The 19229-nt window shown below is 40.8% G+C and overlaps 1 protein-coding gene across 5 annotated transcripts in view; it reads left to right on the forward strand.

Moving 5' to 3' along the window:
• The first annotated feature begins 274 nt into the window (after positions 1-274).
• The window catches only part of OS9 (OS9 endoplasmic reticulum lectin), a 28077-nt gene continuing 9122 nt past the window's right edge, over positions 275-19229 (forward strand). For all 5 annotated transcript variants that reach the window (XM_008003829.3, XM_008003831.3, XM_008003828.3 and 2 more), the window contains exons 1-5: positions 275-467; positions 890-1066; positions 2250-2313; positions 2435-2511; positions 2748-2846. In XM_008003829.3, coding sequence (XP_008002020.1) covers positions 306-467; positions 890-1066; positions 2250-2313; positions 2435-2511; positions 2748-2846 — 579 coding nt within the window. In that variant the 5' untranslated portion in view covers positions 275-305. The remainder of the gene's footprint in view (positions 468-889; positions 1067-2249; positions 2314-2434; positions 2512-2747; positions 2847-19229) is intronic.

Genomic DNA, 19229 nt, shown 5'->3' on the forward strand with positions numbered 1-19229 from the left:
AAACAGAGGGCAAACATAAAAGGGCCAAGCGCATAGACCACGCCTCTGAAATTGGGGTAGGCGAGAGGGGTTTGATCTTGTCGATGATTGGCTGGTCTCTGACCAATCACAGACAGCAATTGATTTTTCTAATGGTCGTGATCCACCTCCCCGGGGCCTTGAAGCTACGTTTACAAATAGGAATAGGGTACGTGGGAGGGATAGAACGTATAGCCAATAAAATCATGTGGCGCCGATGGGCGTGTTGAGGCCGCTGCCAGGCTTAGGGCGGAAACAGATTCTCTGGATAAGAGGGGGAACGAAAGATGGCGGCGGAAACGGTGCTGTCCAGTGTGTTGGGACTGCTGCTTCTGGGACTCCTGTTACCCGCAAGTCTGACTGGCGGTGTTGGGAGCCTGAACCTGGAGGAGCTGAGTGAGATGCGTTATGGGATCGAGATCCTGCCGTTGCCTGTCATGGGAGGGCAGGTGAGAGGCGTATAAGGGGCGAGGGTCCGGGCAGAAGAGGAAGCGGGTAAGAGAGGAAGAAGGGCAGCTCCCAAGTCTGGGGCTGGAGCCTACGGGAAATCGGGAAGAGTAGGTATTGCTTTTACGGTGACCGCTGGGGATCGCAGACTGAGACCCATTCTCTAGGGGCCAGGAATTGGGAGAGGTGGGGCTTCCCGCTGTCAACGTTCAGGTCTCAGTTTACTATCGAAACACCCGGACTCCGTTCCCGTGGAGAAATGGGAGCGCCCTCTCGCCTCACCCACTAAATACAGCTGGAGAGCTCGTGGCTTATTCTGTCTTCGACTGAGCTCTTCCCCAGGGTCTGAAGAGGGATTTCGTTGTTTTCCCTGATCCCAGCCTTTCTTTGCTTCCTTGCCCCCCGACCCTCCCTTCTTTCCCAGAGCCAATCTTCGGACGTGGTGATTGTCTCCTCTAAGTACAAACAGCGCTATGAGTGTCGCCTGCCAGCTGGAGCTATTCACTTCCAGCGTGAAAGGGAGGAGGAAACACCTGCTTACCAAGGGCCTGGGATCCCTGAGTTGTTGAGCCCAATGAGAGATGCTCCCTGCTTGCTGAAGGTGAAAGGGACTGGGTTAGATAGAATGAGGGCTTGGGAACTAGCAGTTCATCCGAGTACTGTAGTCCAGTGAATGAGGCAGGATCTAGGGGACCTGTAGTGGTTAAGAAGACCACTGGAGGAGTAGACAGATTACACGGACAAGAAAGAAGCAAAGAATCCTGTAACCATTGATGACACTTTGCTGAATGTAGGAGCAGGTTAGGATAGAAGATCTCAGAAAAGGCCGGGCGCGGTGGCTCACGCCTGTAATCCCAGCACTTTGGGAAGCCAAGGCGGGCGGATCACGAGGTCAGGAGATCAAGACCACGGTGAAACCCTGTCTCTACTAAAAATACAAAAAAAGAAAAAAAAAAAAAAATTAGCTGGGCGTGGTGGCGGGCGCCTGTAATCCCAGCTACTCGGGAGGCTGAGGCAGGAGAATGGCGTGAACCCGGGAGGCGGAGCTTGCAGTGAGCTGAGATCGAGCCACTGCACTCCAGCCTGGGCGACAGAGTGAAACTCTGTCTCAAAAAAAACCAAAAAACAAAAAACAAAAAAGAAGATCACAGAAAAGGGCTAAAGCAAGACTGAGGGTCTGCGTGGGTAGGAGGAATACTTCCTTAAGCCTACCTGCTAAAGTCACCCCCTGCCCTATCACTCCACTCCAGTATCCAATTTTATTTTCGTTGTAGCACTTTTCATGATCTGAAATCATATTAACTGAATCAGTTTGTTTATTTTCAGTCTGAATCCCAGCATTAGAATGTAAACTCCATGAGGTCAAATAATTTATCTTGTTCATAGTTGTATTCCCAGTGGCCAGAACAGTGTAAGGAATGTCCAAGAAGTTCAATTAATATTTAATTTTGGGTTCTTCTATGTTTCCCTAATATGATTGCTTCAGTGATACCATAATTTCTTATCTTTATGGAGGGGAAATGAGGATTTAAAAAATCTTTTAAGAGGGAGGAATGGAAAGACCACAAGTGGAAAACAGACTGTAGAGATAACTCTCTACGTCACAGAAGGAAAGCAGCCTTCCCTCCTTACTGAAAGTCTGGAGAATTGAGAGTGGAAGTGAAGGGAAGAGAATTGAGTGTGCAAGTAGATGAGAGGCTATGTGTCTTGGAGCCAGGAGACTCTGATTCCAATAAAAGACGTCTGCACCCCATCCCCCTGATTGTTTAATTTTTAATTGTCAGACAAAGGACTGGTGGACATATGAATTCTGTTATGGACGCCACATCCAGCAATACCACATGGAAGGTAACTCCCTCCTATGTTTTCCTTAAGCCCTCAGCATCATATCATTGAAGGTAACCTGCTTCCCCAGTTCCCTCCTACTCCTCTTAGGGGTAACAGTGCTTCTCTGTGGCTTCTCTTGCAGATTCAGAGATCAAAGGTGAAGTCCTCTATCTTGGCTACTACCAATCGGCCTTCGACTGGGATGATGAAACAGCCAAGGTGGCAAGAGTGTGGGATTCGGGGAGAAGGGGTTCTGGCCACTGGCTGAAAGCCCTGACAAGAAGGGGAGGGTCAAGATTAGCTGATCTGTTTCTTGGGGCTTGGTGGCCATTAGGACAAAGTTTCCTGGGGCCTGGGGGCACAGGCCATTCTTTTGTCTCTTTGGGGATGCAGTGCCATCCTTCCTCTTTGCTGTCTTTCTCATGTCCCCCACTCCTGCCTCATGTCTTCTCCAGGCCTCCAAGCAGCATCGTCTGAAACGCTACCACAGCCAGACCTATGGCAATGGGTCCAAGTGCGACCTCAATGGGAGGCCCCGAGAGGCCGAGGTTCGGGTGAGTCTTGAGAGAGGGAAGTTGACACTCCCATAGGGACAGTTCAGATTCTAAGGGAAGAGAATTGCATCTTATAGTCAGGGGGCTCCCTCTGAGATTTAAAACATATTTCCAGCAGGGCACGGTGGCTCATGCCACCAGCACTTTGGGAGGCCGAGGTGGGCAGATCGCCTGAGGGCAAATCGCCTGAGGTCAAGACCAGCCTGACCAATATGGTGAAACCCCATCTCTTCTAAAAATACAAAAATTAGCTGGGTGTAGTAGCGGGTGCCTGTAGTCCCAGCTACTCAGGAGGCTGAGACAGGAGAATTGCTTGAACCAGGGAGGTGGATGTTGCAGTGAGCCGAGGTTGTGCCACTGTACTCCAACCTGGGTGACAGAGTGAGACTCTGTCTCAGAAAAGAAAAAAAAAATAGCAAAAACACATTATTTCCAGGCCGGGCGCAGTGGCTCACGCCTGTAATCCCAGCACTTTGGGAGGCCAAGGCAGGTGGATCACCTGAGGTCAGGAGTTCAGGAGCAGCCTGGCAAACATGGCAAAACCCTGTCTCTACTAAAAATATAAAAATAAGCCGGCCATGGCTGTGGGCACCCTGTAATCCCAGCTACTTGGGAGGCTGAGACAGGAGAATAACTTAAACCTAGGAGGCAGAGGTTGCAGTGAGGCGAGATCGCGCCATTGCACTCTAGCCTAGGTGACTAGAGCGCAACTCTGTCTCAAAATAAAATAAAATAAAACGTGTTTCCAGCTGCCACCTGGACATCATTACCTGGATATTCAGAGGCACTTCAAGTCAACATTTCCCAGATCCTCTTCTCCATACCCCCAACCACACTTAATCTTTTTCCCACATTTCTCCTTTTTGTCACCTCAGCAATAAACCTGAGTGCCATCCTTGACTCTTTCTTCTCCTCTGCATTGTCCCTCCTTTTATTTATTTAATGGCTCTTCAGTGAGGTCTTGCTGTATATGCAGGCATTAGGCTGGGCTCTGGGGATACAATGGTGAGCAAATGTGCAGCCCCTGCCCTCACAGGCTGCATTAGAGGGGAAGACAGAATCACAGAAATGAGTCTATGATTATCAACTAAGAAGTGAGATGAAGGAAAGGAATCTAGCTCTCTCAGAGTAAATAAAGCCCGTTTTTCCTACTTCTAGATATCTCTCAAAACTCTCCTATGCTTTCGTGTGGTCGGTACCTTCACTCTTGCCTGCATCCCTGCAAACAGCTTCTTTACAAGTGCCTCTTATCTAGTGGTCCTTAGCTGAGTGGAGGCAGGCAAATATAGAATGCAAAAAGTTCCTTAGGTCATTCTCATTTGTTCATAAATATACACACCTGTAAAGAATTACATGATACCTGTCACAGTTATCTTTCCATAATGCAGATTTGTACCTGCAGTTGTGTGCTGGTAAGTGTTGGACACCCAGATCTCTGTGAGTGTGGGAGGGAAGCCCTGATTTGTAACGTTTGCCAATATCTGTGGTAAAAGTACTCCCATGATGCCCAAGTCAAATGATGTTAACTGTCTTGCAACATTCTCCAGAACTTACCAGTTGGCTCCAACACACCTGTAAGTCTGCATCACTTCTTCATTCAGTCCCGAAAAACCTTCAGTGTTTCTGCCTTGCACAAAGGCTAAGATCCAAATGTTTCAGCACAGACCAGGGTGGTAGCAGTGGAGGTGATGGGAAGTAGTTGGATTCTGGATATATTTTGAAGGTAGAGCCAATGAGATTTGTTGATGGTTTGGATGTGGGATAGAATCATGGATTACTTCAAGATTTGTGGCTTGAGCAACTGGAATGATGGAATTGTAATTTACTGAAGTGTGAAGGAACAGGTTTGGGGGAGGAAATTAGGTTGGTTTTCGATATTGAAGGTTGAGGTGCCTTTAGACATCCTAGTGGTGATGTCCAGTTGACAGTTGACTCTGTGATTCTGGAATTCAGGGACAAGTTCTGGGATAGAGATGTAAGTACTCATTGTATTTCTGCCACACTGGCCTTTTTCTGTCCTTCAAACCAGTGGGTCTCACTGTTCCCTCTGCCTAGAGCAGTCTCCTGCAGATGTTTGAATGATCGGCCCCATCCCCTCATTCAGGTTATATTCAAGTGACAATTCCCAGGGAACATAACATAAGCAAACAGACACACATGCACCTATTGCTCCTGTCCGAGTAAGCATCCACAGTGTTTTGCACTCTTCAAAGCATGTATCATTACTTGAAATTACTGTATTTGTTTAATTTCTGTCTTCCCTCACTAAGATAAGCTCTGGGAAGGCAGGGATGATGTCTGTCTTGTTTTCTGCTGTATCCACAGCTCCTGGAACAGTGCTTTGCTCAAATAGGTACCTAGAAATTATTCAATGAATGAATGAAATGAATGACAAGCCAGTTCTAATGTCACCTTTCTTGATTAACACAGAAAATTAGTTAGTTGTGTTCCTTCAGCACTTAATAATACAAGCATCCAAACACATATATAATCCGTTATAGCACTTACTTCATTGTATTCTAGTTATTCCTTTGGGTGTTTTTATCTTCAGTTGGCCAAGAACTGAGGTCAAGACTGCATAGCTTCCTCATATCTGGTGAACATATGCTCTGTGCCAAGCACTAATAGAAACTAGGAACAAAAAGGTGGATGAGACATAGTCTTGCTTTCAGAAAACATGTTAAATAAACAGCCACAACAAGCAGGATAAATGCCATGAGCAGTGAAGTGCAGCCTGCAGGGGAGCACACAGTCGGGACGGAGTCCAGGGTAAAAAGGAGGCCTCTTGGGAAAAGTGACCTTTGAACTGACATTGGAGGATGAGGAGTTAGTCTAGCAGATGGAGAGGATGGCGTGGGGAAGAAGAGGGCATTCCAAATGGAAGGTGCGCACGTGCAAAAGGCCTGGAGACAAGAGGCAATGGCCTATCCCAGGAACTGACAGATATTCACAGGGACTGATAGGGATAATCATGGGAAGAGGAGTATAGGAGATGAGTCTGGGCAGTTGGTAGGGGACAGGTCACGAAGGGCTCTGTAGCTATGATGAGGAGTTTACACAATCCAAGAGACAGTGGTTGGGGGAGGCAATGAGGTATTTGAAGCAGAATTATGACATATTCAGGTTTGGATTTGAAGGTCCACTCTAGCTGGAGTATAGCAAAGATTGAGAGCTCACTTAGGCAGCTGCAGTAATCCAGGTATGAAATAAAAGTGGCCGGGGGATGAAGAAATGTGAATATTTGGAGAGAGATTTAGGGGGCAAAATCAATAGAGTAAGAAGGAGTCAAGAATGATTTCCAGGCTTCTGGCTTGTGCAGTTAGATAGATGGTGATTCGTGTTACTGAGATAGGTATAATGGGAACAGGAGTAGGTGTGATGAAGGAAAATGGTGAGGCGATCAGGTAGAGATTTCCAAGGAGGCTGTGGATCTCTGGGTCTGGAGTTCAGCAGAGAGATCTGAATTGAACCCAGAGGTGGGGAGTCATCCTCGTATCAGCTATAACTGAAGCCAAGGTATAGATGAAATCCCCCAAGGAAACAGTATCTAATGAGAAAAACGGGACAGAACTTCAAGGAAGCCAATATTGAGAGCATGGGAAGAAGAGGGTTTTGCCAGAAGAAGGGGCCAGAGAGGAGGCTATGGTGACATGAAAATGAGGAAGGACATATCTCAAGGGGAAACTGGTCCATGGTGTTGGCTATGCCTGAACCTTCAAGGAAGAGGAGGATTAAAAACTGCTTGTAGGCAATTATAGTCATTATTATTTTAATAAAGGCAAAACATGTACATGGAAATAAAAAATTCAGACAGTAGAGAAGAGAGCCAGATGGAAAGTATAAATCCTCTACTCCCAGGCACTCCTGACCAGTCCTTTGGTTGGACTTAATGATAGAGGTCATTGGTGATCTTTGCTGGGGCAATTTGAGCTGAGTGGTAAAGATGAGGTGTTGAGAAAAGTGGTGAAAAAGTGGAACTCAGCAGGGCATGGTGGCTCATGCCTGTAATCCCAGCATTTTGGGAGGCCAAGGTAGGCAAATCACTTGAGGTCAGGAGTTCGAGAACAGCCTGGCCAATATGGTGAAGCCCCATGTCTAGTAAAAATACAAAATTAGCTGGGTGTGGTGGTGGGTGCCTGTAATCCCAGCTACTTGGGAGGCTGAGGCAGGAGAATTGCTTGAACCCAGGAGGCAGAGGTCCCAGTGAGCTGAGATCGCGCCATTGTACTCAAGCCTGGATGAGAGTGAGACTCTGTCTCAAAGGAAAAGAATGGAAATCTTTGAAGAAGTTTGGCTATGAAAGAGAGATAAAAGGTAAGCATTAGTGAGAGGTGCTGGGGGATTGAGAGAGGAGGCATTCTGTGGTTGGTGTGTGTTTTAAGATGGAACAGATTAGAACATGTTGAAGGCTGTTGGGTGAATGTTAGTGGAGAGGAGGAGAGGGAGGTGAGGATACAGTAGAGAGAATGAGAAAAGAATATGGGCAGGGCTGGGATGCAGAATCCTGGGAGAGCAATTTGCCTCAAAAGGAAGGTCTAGGGTCGTAACTGGAAGTGTATTTGCTAATGAGTCTGGAGGTTTTGGTGGCAGAAAGTTGAGGCCATTCCTATCTGGTTACTTCTAGTTTTCAGTTCTTATGCCACTTGCCTAGGTGATCAAGTAAAGCCCCTACTCCAGGGCAGGCACTGTGACATGTTGCTGGCCTGATGCCTCCTCAATAGGAACAGCGTGCATGTTGTTTGTTGAAAGTGCAGTCTCTGTGGGGCTAGGGAACAACTGGTTAGCTATGTGGAATTAAATAAATTTCTATTTATTGGTGTGTGTTTTAAGATGCAACAGACTAGAATATTTTGAAGGCTGTTAGGGGGATGTTAGTGAAGAGGAGGAGAGGGAGATCAAAGTATAGTAGAAAGAATGAGAAAAAAATGTGGACAGGGCTGGGATGCAGAACCCTGGGAGAGCAATTTGCCTCAAAAGGAAGGTCTAGGGTAGTAGGCCAATTCAATTTTTATAAAGTAAAATTCTAGAGATATCAAAGTTTTAAGTTATAAAACATATAATTATACAAAAAAAAAGTCATAGAGACCCATAAATTCACTGCCAAGTTAAACAGATGTTAATGTTTTGCCTGATTTGCTTCAGATCTCTGGTTTAAAAAAAGGAATAAAATACTTATGCTAATAGCTAAAGCCCACCTTCATATTTAATCACTCTCCCTCCTTACAAGAAACAACCACAACCCTCACTACGCTTGTTTTGTATTTTTATTAATGGTATATATGTATACCATTATACATATCAACTCTGTTGATAAACAGTTGGGTTTCAACTCTAATGCCCTTATACACAGTGCTGCAATGTAGGTCTTATTGTGAGTGTACAAGAATTTCTCCAGGGAAATACCTAGGAAGTAGAATCACTGGGTTACAGGAGTGTATGTTATTGGTGAATTCAATTTTTTGTTTGTTTGTTTTGTTTTGTTTTTCTGAGACAGAGTTTCACTCTTGTTGCCCAGGCTGGAGTGAAATGGCACGATCTTGGCTCACTGCAAACTCTGCCTCTCAGGTTCAAGCGATTCTCCTGCCTCAGCCTCCAGACTAGCTGGGACTACAGGCGCCTACCACCACGCCCAGCTAATTTTCGTATTTTTAGTGGAGACGGGGTTTCACCATCTTGGCCAGGCTGGTCTCAAACTCCTGACCTTGTGATCCATCTGCCTTGGCCTCCCAAAGTGCTGGGATGACAGGTGTGAGCCACCATGCCCAGCCCTCAATTTTTTTAATGATTGAAAAAATATATAACCTAAAAGTTCATTCTAACAGTCTTTAAGTGTACAATTCAGTGGAAACACTCACAATGTTCTGTCACTATCACTACTATTTCTAAAACTTTTTTCATCATCCCAAACAAAAATAACTATTTCTCCCTCTCCCAGACTCTGTTCTACTTTCTGTCTGTATGAGTTTCCTGTTCGAGGTACTTTATATGAGTGGAATCATACAAGATTTGTCCTTTTGTGTCTGGCTTATTTCACCTAGCATGGTGTTTTCAAGGTTCATCCATGTTGTAGCATATATCAGAATTTTATTCCTTTTTATGGCTTAATCATGTTCCATTGTCTGTATATACATTTTGTTTACCTATTTGTTGATGGATGGACACTTGGATTTTCTTCTTTTGGTTATTGTGAATAATGCTGTGATGAACATTGGTGTTCAAGTATCTGTTTGAGTCCTGTTTTCAGTTCTTTTGGGTCTGTACCTAGGAGTAGAATGTGCCTTATGGTAATTCTAGGTTTAATTTTTTTAGGAACTGCTGAACTGTTTTTCCATAGCAGCTGCATCATTTTACATTCCTAGTAGCAGTGCACAGGGTTCCAGTTTCTCCATGCTATCTCCATCACTTATTTTCCTTTCTTTTGTTTTCTTTTTCTTTTTTTTTTTTTTCAGTAATAGCCATCTTAATGGGTGTGAAGTAGTATCTCATAGTGGTTTTTGATTTGCATTTCCCTAGTAACTAATGATGTTGAACATGTTTCATGTGCTTGGTGACCATTTGTATATCTTTTTTGGAGAGATGTCTATTCAAATCCTCTGCCCATTTTTGAATTGAGTTGGTTTTTCTTGGTGAGTTGTGAGAGTTCTTTATGTAATATATTCTGAATATTAATCCCTTATCAGATCTATGCTTTGTAAATATTTTCTCCCATCCTGTGGTTGCCTTTTTACTATCTTTTGTTTTGCTCTGTTTTTTGAGACGGAGTTTCACTCTTGTTGCCCGGGCTGGAGTGCAATGGCGCAATCTCAGCTCACTGTGACCTCCGCCTCCCAGGTTCAAGCGATTCTCCAGCCTCAGCAGTGTCCTTTGGCACACAAAAGCTTTTAATTTTGATTTCCAAGAGTTTTATAGTTTTAGCTCTTAAATTTAAGTCTTTGATTCATTTGAGGTTAATATTTTTTTCTTAGAGATGGGGGTCTCGTTATGTTGCCCAGACTAGCCTTAAACTCCTGGGCTCAGGTAAGCTTCCTACTTCAGCTTCTGAATAGCTGGGATTATAGGGGTGTGCCATTGTGCCCAGCTGCTGATTTTGAGTTAATTTTTGTATATGGTGTAATTTTTGCATATAGTACAACTTCATTGTTTTGAATATGGATATCCAGTTTTCCTGGCACCATTTGTTGAAAAGATTGTCCTTTCCCCATGGAATATTCTTGATATCCTTACCAAAAATCAATTGACAATATATGTGAGGGTTTATTTCTGGCCTTTCTATTCTATTCCATTGGTAAATATGTCTGTCTTTATGCCAGGATCACACTGTTTTGAGTACAGTAGCTTTGTATTAAGATTTAAGTCAGGAAATCTGAGTCCTCTAACTATGTTCTTTTTTTTTTAAGATTGTTATGGGTATTTGGGATCCCTGGAAATTCCATGTGAATTTTAAGATTTTTTTTTCTACAAAAAACACCATTGGATGCCTTTCATTTATTTTTCACTCCTAATCACTCTAAAACTTCCAGTACTATGTTGAATAGAAATGAAAAAAGTGTCTATCCTTGTCTTGTTCCTAATCTTAGGGGAGAAGCTTTCAATGTTTCACCATTGAGTATGATGTTAGCTGTGGGTTTTTCTTATATGGACTTTATCAATAATTGAAGACATTCCCTCCTATTCCTAGTTGATGGTTTTTTACATGAAAAAGTTATTTAATTTATCAAGTGCATTTTCTGCATCAGTTGAGATGGTCACGTGGGTTTTTTCCCCTTCATTCTATTAATATAGTGTATGACATTGATTTACCTATGTTGAACCATCCTTGCATTCTTGGAGTGAATCCAACATAAATCATGATGTATAATGCTTTTAATATGCTGCTGAATTTGGTTTGCTACCATTTAGTTGAGGAATTTTGCATCTGTATGTATAAAAGATATTAGTCGCTAGGCGTGGTGGCTCACACCTGTAATCCCAGCACTTTGGAAGGCCAAGGCAGGTGGATTATCTGAGGTCAGGAGTTCGAGACCAGCCTGGCCAACATGGTGAAACCCCATCTGTACTGAAAATACAAAAATTAGCTGGATGTGGTGGCACGCACCTGTAATCCCAGCTACTCAGGAAACTGAGGCAGGGGAATCGCTTGAACCTGGGTGACGGAGGTTGCAGCGAGCCAGGATTGCACACTGCACTCCAGCCTAGGTGACAAAGCAAGACTCCATCTCAAAAAAAAAAAAAAAAAAAGACATTAGTCTATTGTTTTCTTGTAGTGTTTTGTAGTAGTATTGTCTAGCTTTGATACTATGGCAATGCCAGTCTCACAGAATAAGTCAGGAAGGCATTCTTTATAAATTTCAGATTTAATTATTTTGTCACCTACATTCTATCTATACTTTGTCTTTTTTGTTTATAGTGTCTTAAATGAATTTTAATTTAAAAAAAATTTAAATTCCAATATAGTCAAACTTATCAGTCTTTTTCTTTATACCTTGTACATTTTATGTTTTTTATTTAATCCTTTCCTATTTGCTATTCATTTATTTTTTCGGGTTTCTAAAAAAGTAGAAAAGTGTGAATAGAGTTTCTCATACTTTGGACTACAATTCAATAAAAATTTATCTTAATGTATGTTATAAAATTAGGACCTAGATACACTTATTTTCCACAGTTGCCCCAGCACTGTTTATTGAATACACCATACATTCCTCTCTGATTTGTAATGCCTCCTCAGTTATTTACCAAGTTCTCAAATATATGTGCATTTTCTTCTTGGCTTCTCTTTTGTTCCAATAGTCTATCTATTCCTATGTCATTACCACATTGTTTTAATTACTATAGCTTTTTCATAAATCTTGGTATCTGGTAGGATATACTTGCCTTTATTCTTCAAAACTGTCAGGCCTATCATTGGTCAAGTTCTATTAAAACTCCTTTTGGGGATTTTGGTTAGAATTTAATTTTAGACTGATTTGGAGAGAATTGATACTTTATAATATGAAGCCTTCACACACTATGAACATGTTTGTTTCCATTTGCTTGTTGTCCTATACTTTACTAAAGTTTTAATTTTCTCTAAAAATTCTTGTACATCTTATGTTAGATACCTTATAGTTTTTATTTTTGTATTGTTTGTGTATACAAATATTTCAAACATACAGGACCTTACAGTTTTTGATGCTATTTTAAATAGCATCTTTTACAAATTTCATTTTCTTTATTGTTATTATTATTTGAGATGGGGTCTTATTCTGTCATCAAGGCTGAGGTGCGATCTTGGCTCACTGCAACCTCTGCCTCCCAGGTTCAAGTGATTCTCTGCCTCAGCCTCCCGAGTAGCTGGGATTACAGGTGCGCACCACCATGCCCGGCTAATTATTGTGTATTTTTTAGAGAGGGGGTTTCACCATGTTGGCCAGGCTAGTCTCAAACTCCTGGCCTCATGTGATCCACCCTTGGCCTACTAAAGTGTTGGGATTACAGGCATGAGCCACCATGCCTGGCCAAAATTTCCGTTTTCTGATTGTTGCTGGCACATGGTCACATTATTGGTTTTACATATTGATCTTATATTCAGCAACTTTTTTTGAACTCTTTCATTTTTAGTAGTTCACAAATTCTTGTGGATTTTCTGTATAGATAATTATGTCATTTGCAAGAGAGACAGTTTTGGTTTCTTCCTTTCTAAGTCTTATACATTTCATTTTTCTTATACCTCAAGTGCAACAGAAGTGGCAATGATAGGCATCCTTGACTTGTTTCTGACTTTAAAGGGGATGCTCCTGAAGTTTCACTGTTAGCATGATGTTTTCCTCCAGGCTTTTTGCAGATACCTTTTATCAGGTATGTGAAGTTCCATTCTGTACCTAGACTGCTGGATATTTTCACCATGTACAGGTGTGGAATTTTAACACGTGCTTATTCTGTGTCTATTGAGATAGTGATACAGTTTTTTTAATATTAAAAAAGTTAAATTTATAGTTTTTTTTATTCTTTCATTTCTGGGATAATCCATGGTCATGAAGTATTTTTTATACATTGCTATATTCAATATCCTGATAGTATAATTAACTTTTATAACTATTTTCATAAGTGGATTGGTCTATAATTTTCTGTTCTTATACTTACTTTGTTTTTGTATAAAGTTACATTCACTTCATAAAATGTCTTGAGGAGCTTCCCTCTTTTTCTGCTCTGTGGAGCAGTTTGCTAAGATAGAGATTATTCTTCAAAGGTTAGGTAGGGTCGGGTGTGGTGGTTCATGCCTGTAATCCCAGCACTTTGGGAGGCCAAGGCAGGAAGATTGCTTGAGCCTAGGAGCCCAACCTGAGCAACATAATGAGACTCCTGTCTTTCCAAAAAAAAGTTTTAAATTAGCGTGGTGTGGTGGTGTACACCTGTAGTCCCAGCTACTTGGGAGCCTGAAGCAGGAGGATTGCTTGAGTTGGAGAGATTGAGGCTGTTAGGAGCTGTTACGCCACTGGACTCCAGCCTGGGTGACAGAGCATGACTCTATCTCAAAAAAAAAAAAAAAAAAAAAAAAAAAAAAGAAAAGAAAAGAAAAGAAAAAAAAAAAAAGGTTAGATAAAGTGAATCCTCCCCATCCCCGCAGTATGCTACAAAACTGGTATATTGTGGGGATGGTTGTTGCTACTGATTTAATTTAATTTATTTAAAGATTGTAAGGCTTTTTAGGTTTGCTCCATCATGAAGCTTTAATAAAGTATAGTTTCATAGGCCATTATTCATTTGTCTAAATTTTCAAATGTATTAGCATAAAATTACAGTTTTTTAAATAAACTATTTTTATAGATATATCCTCTTTTGCTTTCCTAATATTGACTTTGCCTTTTCTCTTTTTTCTTGATCTATGTTGCCAGAGGGTTGTCTACTTTATTAGTCCAATAATCACCTTTTGGTTTTGTTTATCCTGTTGTCCATTTAGTATTTCACTAACATTGTATTAGTCCATTCTCACATTGTTATAAAGAAATACCTGTGACTGGGCAATTTACAAAGAAAAGAGGTTTGTCTCACAGTTGTGCTGGCCATACAGGAAGCATAGCAGCTTCTACTTCCGGGGAGGATTTAGGAAGCTTCAATCATGGTGAAAGGCAAATGGGGAGCCAGAGTCTCATGTGGCGGGAGCAGGAGCAAAAGAGAGAGGGGGGACGTGCCACAACCAGATCTCTTGAGAACTCACTCACTATCACGAGATAGCACCAAGGGGATGGTGCTTTATGTGCCACCATGCCTGGCTAATTTTTGTATTTTTAGTAGAGACGGGGTTTCTCCATGTTGATCAGGCTGGTCTCGAACTCCTGACCTCAGGTGATCCACCTGCCTCGGCCTCCCAAAGTGCTGGGATTATAGGCGTGAGCCACTGTGCCCCGCCACACGTTCGTTATTTTATCTTTGTTATTTCCTTCCTTCTCCTTTCTTTGTGTTATTCTGATTTCTTTTTTTCTAACAACTTGAATTTTGTTTAACATTAAAAAATTCTGGCCAGGCATGGTAGCTCATGCCCTATAATCCTAGCATTTTGGGAAGCCAAGGTGGAAGGATCACTTGAGGCTAGGAGTTTGAGACCAGCCTAGGTAACACAATGAGACCCTGTCTCTATGGAAAAAAAAAAAAAAAAAGCCAGGTGTGGTGGTATGTGCTGTGGTCCCAGCTACTTGGGAGGCTGAGTTGGGAGGATCTCTTCAACCCAGGAGGTCAAGGCTACAGTGAGCTATGAACACGCCACTGCGCTCCAGCCTTGGTGACAGAGCAAGACATCATCTCAAATTTTTTAAATAAAAAATTCTATATTAAATTTTCTGAATAGGCATCACATCCACATAACTCAACTATAGAAATGCTTAAAAGATATACAGAGAAAAGGATTAACACATCTTGTCCCTCATTAGCCTCTTTTCATCCTTAAAGAAAGGTAACCATTGTTAATTTCTTTATATACTCTGAGATTTTTTTAAATGCACATATAAGCATATATCTTCGCACTCTTTCCAAATAAATATATATATCTAAAACCTTACTTGGGCCAGGTGTCGTGTGTCATGCCTGTAATCCTAGCACTTTGGGAAGTGGAGGCAGGAAGATCACTTGAGGCCAGTAGTTTGAGACCAGCCTGGCCAATGTAGTGAGATTCCATCTCTACAAGAAAGTATTTAGTCAGGTGTGGTAGTGTGTGCCTGTGGTCCCAGCTGCTCAGGAGGCTGATAAGGGAGGATCTTTTCAGCCAGTGACACACTGCCTCAAAAAAAAAAAAAAAAAAAGGTCATCCTTATTCCTGTATATAGTTTCTGTTATTCTGTTATATAGCTGTATCATTGCTTATCTAAATAGTTCTCTGTTGATGGACATTTAGCTTGTTTTAAATCTTTTATTAACACACAAGTGCTGCAGTGAATAATCTTGTACTTATAGAATATATGTAAATTAAGTTCCTGGAAGTAAGTTTGTGTAATTTTGCTATGTACTGCCAAATTACTCTGCTTAGGTAAATTACTTTCCAACAATGTATGGGAATGCTGATTTCCCTATAGCCATGCCAACCCCATATATTTTTAAACTTTTGGATTTTGGCCATCATCAGCTAGGCATCAGAGAAAGAATGATTTCTTAGTGTGGTTTTAATTTGCATTTCTCAAGAAAAAAAATGTCTAATTTTACTCATTTAAGGGTTGTCTCTATTCCCTTCTTTACTCTTTTCTTTCAGCTATCCAAATTCTTTGCTCATTTTCCTAATGGCTTACTGGTCTTTTTCTTGTCAATTTATAAGAACTGTATACAGTAGAGATATTATCCTTTTGTCTGTGATATAAGTTGCAAATATTTTTAGAGCTTCTTCAGCGAAATGCTTACCTCACTAATTTTCAATCTGTCTTCTCTCTTAATTATATACTTAAAGCTCTACATTTCACTCTGAGTACTATTTTGGTTGCATCCCTCAAATTTTAATATGTGATGTTTCCATTTTCATTATGGTTTCTACATGCTTCTGAACTTATTTAGAATTAGCTTAACATATTTCTAAACAAATGTGTTTTGCTTTGTTGTTTTTATATGATTGCTATTGGTTTCTAATTTTATGCCATTGTGTCAATGATTCTTTTGGAGATTGTTGAGACTTTCTTTTTGATGAATTTTTAAAAATTGTATGTTTGTGCTTGAAAGCATGTCTTTTCTCCATTTAAGCAGTTCAAGATGCTCATTGTATTGTTCAGATTTTCTACAACTTTATGTTGAGTTGACTCGTGATCATTGAAAGAACTCTGTTAATATTCCCACTGTGATGGTGGATTTGGCAATTTTGTTAATTTTTTATTTATATGTTTTAAGGCCATGTTTAATTTTGAAATTAAATAATTTATAGGTTTTCTAATGTTGAACCAACTTTGCATTCCTGAAATGGACCGAATGTGGTCATATATATTATCCTTGACTATTCTTTTTTTTTTTTTTTTTAATTATTATTATTTTTTTTGAGACAGAGTCTTACTCTGTCACCCAGACTGGAGTGCAGTGGCATGATCTCAGCTCACTGAAACCTCCGTCTCCCAGGTTCAAGAGATTCTTGTGCGTCAGCCTCCCAAGTAGCTGGAATTACAGGTGTGCGCCACCATGCCCAGCTAATTTTTGTATTTTTAGTAGAGACAGCGTTTCACCATGTTGGCCAGGCTGGTCTCGAACTCCTGACCTCAATCTGCTTGCCTTGACCTCCTGAAGTGCTGGGATTACAGGCATGAGCCACGCGCACCTGGCTGAGGGTAGATTTTTAACTACTGATTCATTTTCTGAAGTAGTTTTAGGAATATTCAAAGTTTTCTGTTTCTACTTTGGTTAGTTTAAGTTTTCTTTTCAGGAGTTTGTTCATTTCATCTGACTTTTAAGGTTTATTGGCATAAAGTTCATTATATTCTTCTATATTTTTAATCTCTGTGGCATCTGTAATGAGGTTCCTCTTTTCATTCCTTATGGGTTATTTTTGCGTCACTCATTTGTTATTGGTCAGTTGCATCAGAGGTAAGTCAGTTTTATTAGTCTTTTCAAAGAACCAACTTTTGGCTCTGTTGAGCTTCTCTATTGTATTTGTTTTCTATTAATTTCTACTCTAATCTTTCTTTTCCTTCCTTCTACTTTTCTGGGTTTATTTTGCTGTTTGTTCAACTTCTTGAAATGAATGCCTAGCTCATTCATTTTCAGCTTTTCCTCTTTTATATCTCATAAATTTGTCTCCAACTACCTATATATCTCTCACAAGTTTTTAATGGCTATTTTAAATTCCTTATATAATTATTAAATAGATAATACTTTCTCTCCCATGATACAAAATCCAGAAAATACTATTTAAAAGGTATGTAATGAAGTATTTCCCGACTGGGCACGGTGGCTTATGCCTGTAATCCCAGCACTTTAGGAGGCCGAGGCAGGTGGACCACCTGAGGTCAAGAGTTCAAGACCAGCCTGGCCAACATGGTGAAACCCCATCTCTACTAAAAATACAAAAATTAGCGGGGTGTGGTGGGGCATGTCTGTAGTCCCAGCTACTCAGGAGGCTGAGGCAGGAGATTCGCTTGAACCCGGGAGGCAGAGGTTGCAGTGAGCCGAGCCAAAATCACACCACTCTGCTCCAGCCTGGGCGACAGAGCAAGACTCTGTCTCCAAAAAAAAAAGAAAGAAATATTTCCCTCCCATACTTGTCTCTCATCTGCTTATTTCCCATTCTCTCCCCACCGTCCCTTCTCCAGCTCCACAGGTTATCCCTGGTCTTATTTTTGCATGTATCCTTCCAGCCTTTTTTTGTATGATTACAAACAATTATGAATGGAGATTCTTATTTCCTTTCCTTTTTATTTATAAACAATATATAGTAAATTAAACACATTGTTCTATACCTTGCTTTTATTTCCCTTGACAATAAACCTTAGAGATCTTTCAATGGCAGTACATCTTTTTTTTTCTTTCTTTCTTCTTTTATGAGACGGATTCTTGCTCTGTTGCCCAGGCTGGGGTGGAGTGGTGTGATCTCGGCTCCTTGCAACCTACGCCCCCTGGGTTCAAGGGATTCTCCTGCCTCAGCCTCCCGAGTAGCTGGGACTACAGGTGTGCACCACCACACCCAGCTAATTTTTGTATTTTTAGTAGAGACAGGATTTCACCATGTTGGCCAGGATGGTCTCAGTCTCTTGACCTCGTGATCCACCTGCCTTGGCTTCCCAAAGTATTGAGATTACAGGCATGAGCCACCACACCTGGCCCTTTTTAGTTTTTATAGCTGCATAAAGTTCCATTGTGTGTTCCATCATTTTGTCACCATTATTCTACTGGTTGAAATAGTTCCCCCCCTAATTCTTTTGTTATCACAAATGATTATTACATTGTACATATATGCATGTGTAAATATATCTTATATATAATTGGGCTGGGCACAGTGGCTAATGCCAATAATTCCAGCACTTTGGGAGACTGAGGAGAGAAGATCACTTGAGCCCAGGAGTTTGAGACCAGCCTGGGCAATAGAGCAAGACCCTGCATCTATAAAAAAAGAAAAGAAAGTAAGCAAAAAAAAAGCATAATTGCCAGGTGCAAGTTATGGATATTTAAAGATTGTCTTTTTTGAAACCTTTTATTACAGAAACTTTAAAACATATATAAACTCCCTACAAAGGTGTATCTGTGGTTCCCTGTCTTTGGACACATAGGATGGTATTCCTGTTCTTTATTTCATTTATTTTTGTTCTAGTCTGTATTTTTTCCCTCTGCTGGCTCTTGGTTTAGTGTGTTCTTCTTTTTCTAGTTTCTTAAGGTAGAAGGGTGGATTATGGAGTCAAGATTTTGTTTTTAAAAAATTGATGCTTATAGCTATGAATTTCCCTCTAAGCACTACTTCAGCTGCATCCTGTAAGTTTGGATATGTCATGTCTTCAGTTTCATTCATTTTTGAGGTATTTTATAGTTTTCTTTTGATTTTTTTCCTTTAACTCATTGGTTACTTATGAGATTATTGTTTAATTTCTACATATTTCTGAACTTCCAAATTTTTTTCCTTATTCATTTCTAATTTTATTCCATTGTAGTCAGAGAACACACTTTGTATGACTTAAATTCTTAATTCTTTGAACATATTTATTAATGTAATGGCTACTTTTAAGTCTTTGTGAGATCCAACATCTGGGCCCTCTCATGGGTGGTTTCTGTTGCCTGCATATTTTTCCTATATATGTTTCATACTTTACTGTTTCTGCATGTTTTGTAATTGTTGAAAACCATTTTAGTTAGTATGTTGCAGTAACTCCAGATAGAAATTCTTGCCCTCCACCCCATGGCTTTTGTTTGTTCAGTGACTTGGCTGAACTACTTGAGTGGAGTCTCTTTCCCTCACAA

Source organism: Chlorocebus sabaeus, chromosome 11 (assembly GCF_047675955.1).
Source record: "Chlorocebus sabaeus isolate Y175 chromosome 11, mChlSab1.0.hap1, whole genome shotgun sequence".
Taxonomy (NCBI): Eukaryota; Metazoa; Chordata; class Mammalia; order Primates; family Cercopithecidae; genus Chlorocebus; species Chlorocebus sabaeus.